The sequence below is a fragment of the Oreochromis niloticus genome, linkage group LG15 (assembly GCF_001858045.2).
Source record: "Oreochromis niloticus isolate F11D_XX linkage group LG15, O_niloticus_UMD_NMBU, whole genome shotgun sequence".
Lineage (NCBI taxonomy): Eukaryota > Metazoa > Chordata > Actinopteri > Cichliformes > Cichlidae > Oreochromis > Oreochromis niloticus.
In genome coordinates, this window is record NC_031980.2 from 20,038,623 (window position 1) to 20,054,512 (window position 15,890).

Here is a 15,890-nt window from a genome sequence, read left to right on the forward strand (position 1 = left end):
AAGAAAAACTAACTAGCATCGACGTTCTGTGAGTTTTAGGGGTAGTCTGATTCAGCTGTACTGGTTTGCTAGCTGATTCAAACTTATTTAGGTTGTTTGCTAAATAAGAAAAAAAAAACTACCTATGACTGGAAATAACCATTCGTAGACATATTTCTCAATTCAGGTTATTTAGACGATGTGTGTACACGAGAGGACAACGGCTGCACCTTTAACGCTGTTTAATCTGTCAGCAGCTGCAGTGTTTGTACCCCCCGAAGGTGTGTATGTGTGTGTTGTTACCTGCAGAGGTCCTGGTACCACGGGCTGTTGTTCTCCACCGCTCCGGACCGAATCAACAAACAGCCTAGAAAGGCCGCGAACCACAGAGCCAGCTTCAGAGGCTCGCAGCGAGAACATTTATACCCAAACATCATGATTACTGTACCGGGTAGCGTCTGTGGAGCCTAACTAAGACGACATGATACAGCAGAGTGTCTCTGCTCCTCACCAAATCAGTAGGAAGTGACTGCACCACATGACAGGACATCACATGACTCTCATGATGGTGACTGAAGGGGCGTTCGCGGTCTGTGAGAAAAATATGACATCTGAAAACGCGTGAAAAAGTTTACGTGTTAAAGTGTAAAGTGTTAAGTAATAGCCAGCGTAACAAAATAATTTTGGCTACTTATTCACAACAGGTGGCCACAGAAGGAATCTGTGTCTCCTCCCGGATATCTGTTGCTTCTTAGGTAAAAATGCAAGCCAATACACAAGAGAACCATTAGGAAAGGTTACAAATAAGAAACAAAACAAATCAAACCAACCAACAAACAACAGAAACAAAAGCAATGTGTCAAACAGAAAAAGACAAACAAAACAACGAGAAAATGATCATACGTGAGGGCATATAGCAAGAAAGTAATTGTAAATTTACATTTATGAATGTGGAAACTGGCAACAAGTAGCATTAACAGTAACAGCAGTCACATGAACTCTTCTTCTTTCATTTTCATGATTTTTTGTTTTAAAGCATAAGACATTATATGGATTTTTAAAATTTTATATTTTTAAAATATAGAAATATTTTTATTGATGTCCAACAAATAGTATAAATTACGTGTCTTACTGATGTTGTTTTATTGATATATTTTTTTAATCCCACATACAATAAACCACTATAAACTAAAAATCACACATATTTTTTAACCATTTGTTATTAATGTAACTGTTTTGCGCTGTGCTGAACCAGATTCTTTTCCAAGTCATTACTTCAAACTACACAAACTCTAAACCGTAGTTAATTGCTAATATTTGCATTTGTCTTGGATGACTTGAGACGACTGCTGGGCTTTAGTTCTATGTAAACAAACTGTAATTGGGCTGAATTAATTTACAACACAGTGCTACTCACTAACAAAAAACCCATGTCAAACTATCAAGACTTGAACTATTGTACCTATCAAATTCATACTTATGTTAGGAATCCAAATGCATCATTATTGATTAAAAAAAATGAATTAACAACAACAAAAGATTTTATCACTCTTGAGATTCTCCAAGTGACAGAATAAACAAGTTGAATTTTTCTAGTTACATATTCTCCACTGTATATCCGACGTTACATGAATGCGACATTTCTGATGACACATAGCCAAGAAGTTGACTCGAAGTATTTAGCCCTGAAGTTTGTCTTACAGGTCAATCCTGTTCTGAAGTCGCTTCGTTGACTTCTGACCTTACACCCGTGAAACATTGACAACATTTCGTTTATTAGAGGATTCTACTGTGAGACATCCTTCAGTCTGTTAGCAAACATAGCTGTGATTAAACTGCAGTTCAGGACCAAAATACATTAAATGCAATTAAATAAGCTTCTCCAGGTTTTCATTTTGCGCCATCTTGTGGCCATGCTAGAGCAACGAAACTGGGGAAGGTGTCAGACTTACTTGTTTACAAAGTAATAAATTTTCAGTTATATAATGGAGAACTAACAGCGCTCTCATTTAATCTGTTATTTGTTAGTTTAGTATAACAGGCTGTGGGTAGTGCCTCTGTCAGTAATAAGGCTATAAAATTAGCAATAATTCAGGCCTATGATTTGGATGAAATTAACAGTGAAGATATAATGAAATCCAAAAAATATTCACCTTTGCAAAGATATCAAAATTACATTTGTTGGCAAGCTGGTTCAGGTCCTTGTGTTTGACAACCTTGGTTCAGAGCCAGCTAAGCAATCTGAGGTATTTACTGCTGTTATTGTTACAGCCACCTAACCCAGGCACATCTTTGCATTATGGGAGGAAGTGGAGAGACGCCACACAAACATGAAATACTTTAGCTAGTGTATTCAAACTCAGAACCTTCTTGCTGTGAGCCAACAGTGCTAACCACTCCACCACTATGCTGCACAGCAGTCATTTATTTAAAAATACTTTCTTTTCCAGTATTCATTAAAAAATTCATTTAAGCAGTTATAGATCTCCAGAATACATATGAAGAAGAGTTGAAGAGCTATGAGGGTCCTTTAAAAGTAGTTCTTGTTTATTTGGATTTTATTGGACAGCAGATTTACAGGTGAGTCACAGGTGACTGGTGGACAAAAAGGTGAACTCATGTATTTCGCAAGCACATTAGATTCCCATGACCTCCACAAAGGAAGGGCATTAGAGAACAAATACATGGTATGACACATTTTTTTTAAAAAAAAAAAAAAGAAGAAGAAGAAGACATGATACTTTCACAAAAAATAATTCTCTATCCAGCTCAAATGCGTAATAAATGACATTTTGCTCTCTCTCCCATAATCTCAATTCAAGATTGTTGTTGTGTTATGTCGCCTGCCTGTGGAACGTCTCTTCTATCACTGCTAACCAGAAATAATGTAGCGCCATCTAGTGGTCTAATTTAAATTTGGAACGCTGTAATCACTGGAAGCGATGACACCTGTGGAGATAGTAATATATATATATATCGCAGAGCGACAACAGCTTTTACAGCTTTTCTCTTTGCCAAAAGATGCCCTGCTGCATTATGTGGCTGCTAGCTGCCTTCTGCATGTCAACAGGTACAGCATAAAAATACACGTACTACAAAGTATGGATTTTTAGCTTAATAGTGATAATAGTTTTTTGTGTATGTAGTTGGCAGTGTTCCCATCAGTCCCGCCAGTCCTTCCACAGGTTGGTGCTCATTAGATTCATTTGCATGTTTAATTTACATATGCTGCAACATAACAAATAATCTGAGGATTGTAAATTTTGTAGGTAATGTTTCTTTAACTGCCACTACCACGGGTGGGTATGAGATCGCCACTGCAGCGACTCCAAGAGGTAAGCTCTAGTCTTTTAAATTCATAATCAATCAATCAATCAATAACATTTACAAATGTAGTTAAGATAATGAAAGTTTCACTTTCAGTTGGCGCCCATTTTTATTTTTTATTTTATGTTTTGTTTTGTTTTTAAAGACGCTCCCAATGAAACGTACTCTGCATCAGTTTGGTGCAGATTACATGCATGTAGATTTCAGGGTGGATGCAGTATGAAATGTGCAGCAGTTCCCCTTATTTTAAGAGTTCAAGTGTGACATGATAGATTTTTGATGTGTCTATGATTTTATTTTTTAATTTTTTTTTTAAATTACACCCACAATGCCACCAGCTCTGCTCCAGGCTGGTGATCAGTTAATGCACTTGCATCATTTTTACATTTGCTAGAACACAATGATGCCTTATGTCATTTCTAACACTTCTATGGTGATACATAACAGGCAATCTTCACAGAAAATATTTCTCTTTCATGGGTCCTCCGTATTTGTTTCAGATGGTGCAAGTTCTTTAACTGATGCCCTGATTGCCAGCAGTCTTGCTGAATGTTGGTTCTAATCCAGTGTTTATTTTGTACACCCTTAAAATAAGAAGTGGAAACATGAATGATATTGGATGTATTTTTATTTCAGATTATGCCATTTCTCTAAATCACACCATGAATACCACCAGCTCTGCTCCAGGTTGGTGCTCACTGAATCACTCAGAATATTTTACATTTGCTAGATCATGAATCCAGTCCACTTAACTGTCTCCAGGGTAGTTGTTGTGCATATGATATTATGATTTAGTGTGGACCACTGCATACAATGGGTGTACAATAACCCAGAATCTTTGATTCTGGTATCGTTACGGTCATTTATATGTAATCTGTACTGGATGTGTTTCCATTTCAGTTGGTGCAACTCCTTTAAATGATGCCCTGAATGCCAGCAGTCTTGCTGAAGGTTTGTGCTAATGTGTTTCTGTGGGTTATGTCACTGGAAAGACATTAGTTTTAATATAACTTGTGCATGTTTAAGAAGTGAAACTTGGATGTTTGTTTCAGACAATGCCATATATTTAAATGACACCTTCAATACCACCAGCTCTGCTCCAGGTTGGTGCTCACTGAGTGACTCAGATTATTTTCCATTTGTAGAATATAAATTCCATCATTATTCTTAACTCCCTTGTAAATCCCAGGATGGTTGGTGTGTGAAATTCTTTGATTCTTCCTTTTTGATTATTATTATTTATTTTTTTTTGTATTGTTGCTGTCATTTATATGGAATCTGTACTTCACAATGTAAACACTGGATGGGTACTGGATGTGCTTTATATTTCAGTTGGTGCAACTCTAAATTATGCTCTGAATACCACCAGTCTTGCTGAAGGTTGGTGCAAATAATTGTTTTGTCATTGGAAGGCCATTACAGTGTTAGTATACTGTGTACATGCTTAAAAATTGGAAAGCTGGTCAATATTGGATGTTTGTTTCAGATTATCCCTTAAATTTGAATGACACCCACAATAATACAGACTCTGCTACAGTTTTGTGTTGGCTTGACTCACTTGCGCTAGTCTACTGTTGTATGATTAGACATTGACAGACAGCTCCTGCAGATTAATTGTATTTTTCTTGGTTAAAAACATTGTGTGTACTTGTAGTTTCTGTTTTAGTTGGTCCGAGATTTTTAACTGATGCCCTGAATGCCACCAGTCCTGCTGCAGGTTGGCCATTATTTTTGTGGGTTATATCTTCACAATTAGTCTTTAGTATTTTGTACATGCTTAAAAGTGGAAACATGGTGGACGTTGAATGTGTTTCTGTTTCAGATTATGCCACATCTTTCAATGACACCCACATTACTTCAAATACAACTGGCTCTGCTTCAGGTTTGTTTTCACAGGACTTCAGACTCTCAGGTTTTATGTTTGAGATTTTCTAAATATGTGGCTGTCTGCAGGTGCTGCAGCTCCAGAACCTGAATCTTCAAAGAATGAGAGTGCAGAAACTTTGAAAGGTAAAACTGGAGCATAGCATGAGATTAGACTAGATTAGCTAGTGTCAGCCCTTCTACACATCCTACTATAGACACAGTATTTAAGATGCTTTAGCCAGCCCAGATGAGATACTCAGATGCCATCAAGCACTATTTCAGTTAATCAATGTCCAATCAGCTGGCTCTGTTCTGGGATCTTTCTTATCTCGCTGCCTCTTGCCTTGCACATATGGCCATGGAACAGCCGATCACAAAATCGAGCCTTACTGGAGATGGAAAAATCAGCCTCTTGATTAGTGGGCCACACTAAACCACTTAGTTTTCATGTCCAATGACTACTCTTTTTCTGATTTTTAAATCCTGCACTTTGTCAGAGTTTAATCAAGACATGCCAGTCCAGGAGGGAGACATTCTAATTCCGGTAAGATGGAGGGGTTTTATATTTATTTATATTTTGTGTGGCACTGCTAATTGCTGTATGTACTTGCAGGAGAACAGAAATGCTGTACAGACTCTGTGGCCGGATGCCACCATCCCTTACATCATCACTGATGAACTGGGTAGGTTGTTGTGCCTCAAATAGGGCCAGATATTTGATTACTGGATGATAACTGATTTGGTTTTGACTCCAACAGTTTCCCGAGGGGCAGAAATTAAAGCTGCCTTTAAGATGATATCGGATGTCGCATGTATTCGTTTTAAGAAACGAGACACTGAGTCGAACTATTTGAATCTTGTGACTGGCAATGGGTAAGAAGTCAACTATCTCTGGGTAGGTTCATTATTTTGTTAAAGATGAAGCAGTACAGGAAATTGCCATAAATTGTTTCCAAGGAAACAACTAACACTAAGGAAATTAGAAACTTCCAGCATTTGCTGGCCTGCTCTCTGCCACACCTGTTTTTATTACAGGTCTATCTCTAAACGCTTCAATCATTCAATCCAATTTTATACTGTGGTGGTTTCACTAGAGACTTGAATACCTGATACTAGAAAGGGATGGGGAAGAAAAGGATTTAATGAAAGATTTATAGATGGGGAAACGATGTGCTTGGCAGCAAAAGGGAAAGCCCATAAAGTAGGCATGGTCATACAAGACCATGGGGGAGGGATAAATCTCCCCCACTCATTAAAGCCTGCCCAACAATTATTTAACCTTATTACTTATTACTAGTTTGTGACACAAATTGCAGCCTGTTCCATTCAATTTGGTACATTTTGGCTTCAGCCTCCATTATCCATATATTCAGACATTAAGGGAGAATCTCCGGTCAGAAATGAGTGGTTGAACTCTAACATTTATTTATTTTTTCGCCTAGCTGTGCCTCATTCGTTGGTTGTCAAGGAGGAGCCCAGCAGCTCTTCTTTGCTTCAATGTGCACCGTGGGGAACCTTTGCCATGAACTGCTCCATGCTCTGGGACTGTATCATGAACACACTCGTGAAGACCGGGATAAATATGTCACAGTGAACTGGCAGAATATTGTGGCAGGTACACAAGCTCATTTGCTTTTTGCATTAGTTGTAATGCAGTTAAAAACAAGTTGGATCCAGATTGTTCACACAGCCCAGTTACTTCAGGTGCAATTTAAATCTTTGGTCAGTAAAAGTGAGACCTCTTTGTTTGTATAATGGAAAATATGCCCCCAGTGGTGTTGATGGAATGTAAAGTACAAGTTGGTGAACATGAATGTTAAGATCCTCTCCTGCCAGCTCAATCTCTCCTTGTCAAAGCTCTCATCTTCTTGAAACAAGAACTATAACTGTCTCTTGTAATGCACATCAAAGAAAGGGAACATTAACTTCAGTATGAAGAAATTAGTTTGGCTATTATTGTGATACAGTAGATGCATCATGTTCAGCTATGCTGTTTTGGATTTCTTTTTCCTTAAAGGGAAAGAAAATAACTTCAAGGTGAAGCATGGAAACACTCAAAACCTACCCTATGATCTCACGTCCATAATGCACTACGGGCGGTAAGTTGACATTGTCCTCATTTCATTTTCCAGTTTTAAAGTACTTGAAACAGACTCCAGATAAGTTTACCCTCCCCCCGGTCTTGCAGGGATTTCTTCAGTACAAATGGAAATCCAACTGTGTTGCCTAAGCAGCGTGGTGTGGAGATAGGTCAGAGGACCCATCTGAGCCAGCTTGACATAGAAAGACTGAATAAACTCTACCGCTGTGGTAAATTGTGAAACTAAATAATTGCATGTTTCATTTTGTAACAGTTACATGTTCAATTGACAGTAAATGTGGCACAAACTACAGACAAAAGCAACCCTGACATTTCTTCTTTCATATAAGATGACGTCTACTGGTTAACCTGCATTCTGATGAAATTAAGTGAATTAAAAAAAAAAAAAAAATCAATTTTAAGATGGGTGTGTCTTATTATTTTTATTTATTTGTATGCACGGTTACCCTATTTGTGATATTCACAAGCGCTGTTGTGTGGAGAAACTACGCCACGTACTGGACACTGGAGGAATAAAAATTGGCAGAGAAGCGACACAATATTCACATGTATGTGTGTTCCAATAAATTTTGTTGCCACCATGGTTGTCTTCTTATGAACAACAGAAACACTACAGTAGCATCATGCCACATGCTAGAATTACAAGATGACATTTGTAAAAGCAGAAGGGGCAAGCAAAAAAAGTTTAGAGATATTCAGGCTCAATACTGACATTTGAAAAGCTGCATATGATGATCAGTCATGACTCCATATCGAGTGATGGAGGTATTGTGGGGAAGTTTGTCCAGTCTGAAAAGGAGACTGTAATATGAACGTAGACATCCAGTGCTGTATTCTAAAGGTCTTTCATATACCCACAACGGTCAACAGTGGCAGGCTGAGAGTCTAGTTTGGTCTGTAGGAGGAGCTAAGAGAACAGGAAGCCTGTCGGCATTAAGCTGTGGGTAACGTGAGCAGAGAGGAAAGACTTTTGCATCCTACCTTTCAATTATCTGTCAGGTAAACAACGACTTTTAAAGTCAACTCAGTTCAAAGGTAAGCTCAGTCTTTTTCATTTTGTGTAAATTTGACATTTATATTCCATTTTCATCCATCAGTGCATTTTCTTTAAGCAGTGCAGATGAAGACTTTCTTGCATTTTGTCCTTTGCTGCAAACGTGAGGAAATATTCTTGCCGCTGTTTTTGTTTTGTGTGAGAAGAAGCAATCATATGTTCAAATGTTTTTGAGAGGTTTTCAAAGTCTGGAATGCAGCCTTGTCCCCCTTTTAAATAGGAGCCTGTTGGTAAGCTGGCATATTGAAGCTTCAGTCTGATCCCTCTTTCTTGGCAGACGGTGGACAAAGTGTCGGTTTTGTTTGGGCTTCTCAGATTTACCGTGTAAATGCTTTGGATTACACACAAGGTGCTGAGTGTCCAGCCAAGAGATAAACCGTTAAGTGGCAGCTCAACGTTGTTTGAAACCTTTGAACTGTAGTTGAATTTTGCCTGGAAGATGCAAAAAGGATGTGGAAATTTTTCCACTCAAAATCTACTAATTTTGCTCACAAACTCACTGGTGTGCCTGTGATCAACATGCCAAGCATGCTTTTATTTTGACGCAGATTTGAGTTCGCAGCTCTGTGTAATCAAACCTGTTAAAAATAAAATAGTGTGTGTGTGTACACACAGTCAAGTCCATAATTATTCATATTCATAATTGTTTTGAGCAGAAATGACAAGGGTGTCTTCCAAAAGATAAGATGATCTAAAAGAGGCATCATTGTGGGGGAAAAATTCTCAGCTTTTATTTATATCTGAGCTAAATAATAATCAATAGAAAAGCCTTTATTGGCTATTACAGCAATCAAATGCTTCCTATATTTGGAGACCAGCTTTTTGCATGTCTCCACAGGTATTTTCGCCTATTCATCTTTAGCAATGAGCTCCAAGTCTTTCAGGTTGGAGGATCTCCTTATCATGATCTTTAGCTCCCTCCACAGATTCTTGATTAGATTCAAGTCAGAACTTTGGCTGGGCACTGCAAAAATATGTTTTTGTCAGCTAACCATATCTTCACCACTTTTGCTGTGTGTTTTGGGTTGTTGTCGTGCTGAAATGTCAACTGGTGCCCAAGGCCAAATTTCTCTGCAGACTGCCTGATGTTGGTGTTAAGAATCTTCATGTATTGCTCTTTTTTCCATGGTGCCATTTGCTCTGATTAGGGTCCCTGGTCCATTGGCTGAAAAACACCCCCAAAGCATTAGGTTCCCACGTGACAGTGGGGATGGTCTCCTTAGGGTGAAAGGCTTCATTTTTTACGCTAAATGAAGGAAACATCATTGTGGCCAAACAATTCAATTTTTGTTTCATCTGACCATAACATAGAAGACCAGAAGTCGTCTTCTTTGTCCAGATGACCATTTACAAAGGCCAGGCAGGCTTTTGTGTGCCTTATCTGGAGAAGTAGCGTCCTCCTTGGTCTGCATCCGTGGAATCCAACAGTGTCGGGGTCCGTTGGAGTGTCTGCCTTGAGACATTGTCACCAGCAGAGCACAGATTCACCAGGATGGCCTTGGTGGTGATTCATTTTCACCTCTCTCACTATCCTCCTCGCCAACACAGGTGTTACTTTTGGCTTCCAACCATGTCCTCTGCAATTTTCCACAGCATGGAACACCTTGTATTTTTTAATAATACTTTGCACTGTAGCCACATGACACTTTATGCTCTAATGTAAATGAAGCTTTCTGGAAAGCTTCAACTGTTAGTGTTTTTGGAAAACAGTTCTTTTTTTTCTTTTTTTTTTTTAGGTTCTCTTATGTTTTTGCAATGCATATATAGGATGTTGGGTTTTTTTTGGATGATATCAGTGCACATTTTATGGTCTGCCAATATTTGATAAAGTGATGACTTTCTCCTATATGCCACTTTATCATGCTAAATTTCCTTTTATATCACACCATATCCTCCAATTTTATGAATGTTAAAATGCTAATGTAACTTAAGTTATTATATTAAGTTACAATTAAATTTAGACGTTATTCTGTTGTATCTACAGTGGGTGATGCTGCATGGCTGCATCCTTGGTGTTCAGACTGCACGACAGAGGCCCCGAGCTGGTGAGGGAGGTGCTTCTGGAGCGAGGGTGGGAGGAGTATAATGAAGGAGAGCGTGAGGAGGAAGACTGGAACCTTTACTGGCGAGGCTCTTCATTTCAGACCTCGCAATATCACAACCTGCTGCCGTGGCAACGCCTCAACCACCATCCTAAAACTGTTGGCATCACACGCAAGGTGCATGTCTACATAGATTTTTTTTTTTTTCTAAACTACATGTTTCAGAATGACAGACGTATTACCAGAAAAATAAACTGTTCATTTGAATCTCATTCCTACGTCGAGAAATGTAAACGACTCTCGTACAACAAAACTCAGCTCTTGAGCTGTTTAAAAATGTTTGTGTCAGTGCTTGAAATGTTGGAAAAACACAAAGCATAACTTCTGAGATTCACACATCTGCAACCAGTTCAACTAACACGCATGATTTTGGACCAGGAAATTCAAACCTAGAACCTTCCTGCAGTGAGGGTCCATGGTAATTACTCTACCACTGTGCCATCCTGGCAGGAATGCAAAATATTAAAGAAAAAAAATTGTAAATGGATGATTAGTAGACTCTGACTACTTGTACATACGCTGACTTCATCTGAAACTTCAACCAAGTGTAATAGTATGTACATGAGAACAACAAGGAAGAGCATAATAGGTCCGTTTGAAATGTACTTTTTGTCGTTACCCTCTGCTGATTAAACTTTTATCACCAGGGGTCAGCATTATACCAGTGTTTGAGTTTCAGACGTGCTGTTCTCTTAACTTTGATATTTCTTATTTTCCCAGCCCTTATTTCCTGAACAGGCTTCGTCTTTTCTGGTGGCAAATGCAATTAACAAAGTTCTTAATGACCTTTCTTGTTAAATACGGGTTGTATTGATTCACTTTCTCATGATAATGTGGTGCAAAGTGGTAATCTACTGCCCTTTGACTTCAACTTCTAAAATATCTTCAGCACACCACATAAATGTTTGTGACATAACGTCAGTGATTGTCTCTTTACATTCTGTTGATAGTTTTAGTTAATTTGGGAAGATTTTACATCATTTTCAACGAAGTAATAAAAAACAAACCTGAATTTATACCAAAAGAATGATTAGAATAGAATAGAATAGAATAGAATTCAACTTTATTGTCATTGCACATGCACAGGTACAGGGCAACGAAATGCAGTTTGCATCCATCCAGAAAGTGCTTTAGTCGTGATATAGATATTTTACAATATAAATGAGCAATAATAGAGATGTGTAAGTATATTACAGAAATGGGTCTATTATGGTATGTTATAATGTACACAGTGTGAAGTATGTTATGAATATTCTATAACTATAAGTATGTACAGGCTGTAGTGAGTACAAGCTATGTACAGGCTATGAACAGGATATAAATATGAAAAAAAACTATACAGAAATCTGAGATATACAGTTATACAGAATGTGAACTATGTAAGTTATAAACAGTTGTGGGATTAAAAATTATCGTATGTACAGAATGATTATCTACACAGAACTATACAGTAGCGGTAAAGTGCTAGTGGTTGTGGGTGTGTGTATGTTCAGTCCATGAGTTTAACGTGGGTCAGATGTCAGGAGGCAGAGTTCAGGAGTCTGACAGCTGTGGGGAAGAAGCTGTTCCGGTACCTGGTGGTCTTAGTCCGGAGGCTCCTGTAGCGCCTCCCAGAGGGCAGGAGGGTGAAGAGTCCATGTGATGGGTGACTGGGGTCTCTGATGATTTTCCCAGCCCTTTTCAGACACCGCTTCCTGTAGATGTCCTTTATGGCAGGAAGTGGTGCTCCGGCGATGCGCTGGGCAGTTTTCACGACCCTCTGCAACGCCTTCCGGTCCGAGGCAGAGCAGTTCCCGTACCAGACTGTTATACAGTTGGTCAGGATGCTCTCGATGGTGCAGCGATAGAAGTTCACCAGGATGTCTGAGGACAGGTGGTTCTTCCTCAGAGTCCTCAAGAAGAAGAGGCGCTGGTGAGCCTTCTTGACCAGCTTGGAGCAGTTGGTCGTCCAGATGAGATCCTCGGAGATGTGGACTCCCAGGAACTTGAAGCTGCTCACACGCTCCACAGCCATCCCCTTAATGTGGATGGGTGGATGTGGGTCAGCATTCCTCCTGTAGTCCACGATGAGCTCCTTAGTCTTCTCGGTGTTAAGCAGCAGGTTGTTTGTGTCGCACCACTCAGCCAGACGATCCACCTCCTCCCTGTAGGCGGCCTCATCGTTGTCACTGATGAGGCCAATCACCGTGGTGTCATCTGCAAACTTAATGATGGTGTTGGAACCATCAGCAGGTCTGCAGTCGTGGGTGAAGAGGGAGTAGAGGAAAGGGCTCATCACACAGCTCTGTGGTACACCGGTGTTCATTGTGATTGTAGATGAGCAGCGGTTGTCCAGTCGGACATGTTGGGGGCGGTTGGTCAGGAAGTCCAGTAACCATTTGCAGATGAGGGAACTGATTTGCATTTCTTTCGGATTTCTTTAGGATTGCTTGGCACGCAACCTGAGGAGAATGAAAGCAACATTTGGTTCAGCTCTCTATGACTTCAGTCCCACCACTTTCATCCTCCCCAATGACTACACCTGCTTCCTGGCTGAGTACAACAGACTGCGTCTGGCCAGAGGAACATCGGTCTACTGGATAGTTAAGCCTGTGGATCTCTCCAGAGGCCGAGGGATCTTCATCTTCGAGGATATTAAGGACTTGGTTTATGATTGCTCTGTTGTCATTCAGAGGTACATTAGCAGCTCTCTGCTGATCTCCGGCTACAAGTTTGACTTGAGGATTTACGTGTGTGTGAAGAGCTTTCATCCACTGACTGTGTACATTCATCAAGAAGGCCTGGTGCGTTTTGCCACTGAGAAGTTCAACCTGTCATCTCTGCATAACTTGTATGCTCACCTCACTAACACCAGCATCAACAAGTTCGGTCCCTTCTACAAAACCGAAAAAGGAAGAGTGGGCCGGGGATGTAAGTGGACCATGAGCAAATTCAGACATTTTCTCCACAGTCAACAGATCAACGAGCTGCTTCTGTGGCAGAGGATCAACAACATCGTCACTCTGACCCTCCTCGCCATTGCTACATCAGTGCCCTCCTGTCCTAACTGTGTGGAGTTGTTTGGATTTGACATCCTCATAGATGCCAAGTTTAAGCCCTGGCTGCTGGAGGTCAACTACAGCCCTGCACTCACGCTGGACTGCCAAGCTGATATTTCAGTGAAGAAAAAGCTAGTCAGTGATGTCATTGATATGATGAACTACACATTGACCGACAGCTTAAGAGACGGAGCTTATCGGAAACATAGGTACAAGCAACCTTGTTTTAAGGCGATCCACCCGTCTGCACCTGTGCTCTCAACGTTAAACCATCAGAAGAAAAAGAGAGGTAACAAGGGCTCGCACACTCAAATTCTCCCTCTGCTGAAAACATCTCATCAGTCTGAAAAGACAAAACGGGGTAAGCTTAAACAGCGTGACCTTGAAGCCAACTACCAAAGATGCCTTCCCCCTGTTGAATTATCGAAGATACGTGAAGCTAGATGCAGAATAATTAACACCAGTGCTATCAAACTCCACACCAACCAGACCCCAAACCCGATACTGGGCCAGGATTCAAGGACAAATGAGTCAGCGTTGAACAGACAGTCTCGTCAGCCTCTTGTATCGTACCTCATGAACAACGGGTCTCTTTACAGGTCTGATGTTACAAACCATGACAACACTGAAACAGAAGCTGAGAGGCAGTGCTCAGGAGAGACAGACGTTTCCTCTTTGATACCTGACACCCAGGAGAGTGAGGAAGCATTCACACGGCCTGCTGCGTCCTGGAAGCTCCCAAACATTTACAGGTACTGTAAATTTGCAAAATGTCAAACAAAGAACAAATCGTTGGTTTTAAAAGTGGAAAGTTTGACCTATTACTGTTACTTAAATTACTTTGGACTTGGAATATTTTACAATTTTGGTGAAAATTGCATTTTTATGCCTTGAAATTCATAAAACTGAGGCCAGTTTGAGAACCAAAAGGTCAAGCTGTTAACACTTCTTTAAAAAGGGATGACAATTGACTCTTTTCAAATGTTCACAGCACAAAGCCAGTTCGGATCACTGCGGAGAAAACCACAGGGAATGGACAACATATTCCACCGGTGAAGGTTGGAGACTTCATAAGGACGTTTCCATTTAACAGGGCTACTCTGAAAGCCTCGCAGCACGAACTGGACATAAGGACAGTCCTACAGGAGATTCAGAGCCTAACTGGTCAGTTGGTTTTAGGCAAAGGACACAAGATGAAGAGCAGGAGAGAAGAGAAGGTGACGGCAGATAAGGATGCTGATACTGACTTTGATTCGCTGTTGTGGGGACCGAAAGATCCTCCACTGATCAGCCAATGCTTCAAATCAACTTAACCTGTGGCATACTCTAGTTGGTGTAAATAAATACTCACTCATACTGCATGGTGCTTTTCTACTGTTTTCTTTGGGGTTGGAGGCTCTGATAGGCTTTTTTTTTTTTTTTTTTTTTTTTTTTCAGGTTTGGTTTGTTTATTTGACCTAACGCATCATTAGTGAGGATCCTACAGCCCTTTGTGTAGCTTGCATCAGAACATATTTCATTTACATGTTAAATATGATCAAATTTGCTGGTAAATTTTCTTTATATGCTGCAGTCACGGGAACAAGATTAGCTTTTATGTTGGAACACACGACCCACACGAAAACCTGTGGTTGTTAAAGAAAATTTTAGACAAACAGTATCTGTGATTGATTTTTTTTTTATGATTATAAAAAAGCGTTATTGGTTAGTAGTGGACTTTGACACACTCACACGTGAACACACATTTTAATGGGCTGTGAGACAGTGACTCTTTTCTAATTAAAGTAGTTAATGTGCACATTTTTGTTGTGTGGCTCTGAAATGTACTGTGGCTCTTTAAGTAGTAACTCAGTATTTGAAACTTTGAAAACATCTATTAGAAAAAGGGGATTTGCCATGAACTCTGCTGCTCGCACGCATCTGATCTGGTTCTGCACAAAACTGGTGAAAATGTGGACTTCTACGGAGATCACTAAGGCTCCAAAAGTTCAACAAAGTTGACAGGTGGACGGGTATATAGCATTAAAGCTGAGTGGAACAGTGGTTAGCACTATTGCCTCACAGCAAGAAGGACCTGGGTTCGACTCTACCATCTGGCTGGGAACTTTCTGTGTCGACTTTCCTTGGTGTCATAATAATGAGTTACAACTCAATGCAAAGCTTCAAATATCAGAAGAAAACTTTGTGTAGGTGATATTTCTCTGGTTTACTCTATAAAGCAGAAAACAATAAATGTTAAGGCCCAGATATGACCCACATCTGCCTTGACTCGCCATGTGACTAACTGTGTCTGGTTGCCACAGCTCCACCTTACGTATGCTAGCTGTTACGTGTGTGTCACAATCAGCTCTACACACAGACTGTATATAAAAGACAGATGCAGCCATCACTGGTCAATCACTGGGTTAGTTAAACCCCATTTA

At 40.0% G+C, this 15,890-nt stretch overlaps 3 protein-coding genes across 11 annotated transcripts in view; 2 read left to right on the top strand and 1 right to left on the bottom strand.

Annotated features, from left to right (window-relative positions):
• The window catches only part of igf2r (insulin-like growth factor 2 receptor), a 50,196-nt gene extending 49,679 nt beyond the window's left edge, over positions 1–517 (bottom strand). Inside the window, 1 exon segment of the mRNA XM_013265046.3 lies at positions 283–517. Coding sequence (XP_013120500.2) covers positions 283–416 — 134 coding nt within the window. The 5' untranslated portion in view covers positions 417–517.
• Positions 518–2,888: 2,371 nt separating this feature from the next.
• Positions 2,889–7,664, top strand: LOC100703479 (high choriolytic enzyme 1). Of its 7 annotated transcripts, none has more exons than XM_005461503.3 (16): positions 2,890–3,049; positions 3,126–3,164; positions 3,249–3,314; positions 3,943–3,993; positions 4,207–4,257; positions 4,359–4,409; positions 4,639–4,686; positions 4,961–5,023; positions 5,129–5,188; positions 5,260–5,316; positions 5,670–5,716; positions 5,786–5,855; positions 5,931–6,045; positions 6,615–6,787; positions 7,190–7,271; positions 7,361–7,664. In XM_005461503.3, the coding sequence occupies exons 1-16, from the start codon at positions 3,001–3,003 to the stop codon at positions 7,491–7,493; spliced, it is 1,155 nt and encodes a 384-aa protein (XP_005461560.1). In that variant the 5' UTR covers positions 2,890–3,000; the 3' UTR covers positions 7,494–7,664. The 7 variants fall into 7 exon arrangements, with proteins under 7 accessions (XP_005461561.1, XP_005461562.1, XP_005461563.1 ...); XM_003456711.4 differs by having other exon boundaries at positions 4,973–5,023; XM_025899252.1 differs by having other exon boundaries at positions 2,973–3,049; positions 3,110–3,164.
• Positions 7,665–7,801: 137 nt separating this feature from the next.
• On the top strand, positions 7,802–14,881 carry ttll2 (tubulin tyrosine ligase-like family, member 2). 3 transcript variants are annotated; one of them, XM_003456712.5, is made up of 5 exons: positions 7,802–8,308; positions 9,639–9,875; positions 10,312–10,546; positions 12,853–14,219; positions 14,459–14,880. In XM_003456712.5, exons 3-5 carry the CDS (start codon positions 10,325–10,327, stop codon positions 14,778–14,780), a joined length of 1,911 nt encoding a protein of 636 aa, XP_003456760.1. In that variant the 5' UTR covers positions 7,802–8,308; positions 9,639–9,875; positions 10,312–10,324; the 3' UTR covers positions 14,781–14,880. The 3 variants fall into 3 exon arrangements, with proteins under 3 accessions (XP_003456760.1, XP_013120488.1, XP_019201875.1); XM_013265034.3 differs by lacking the exon at positions 9,639–9,875 and having other exon boundaries at positions 14,459–14,879; XM_019346330.2 differs by lacking the exons at positions 9,639–9,875; positions 10,312–10,546 and having other exon boundaries at positions 14,459–14,881.
• Positions 14,882–15,890: the final 1,009 nt, after the last annotated feature.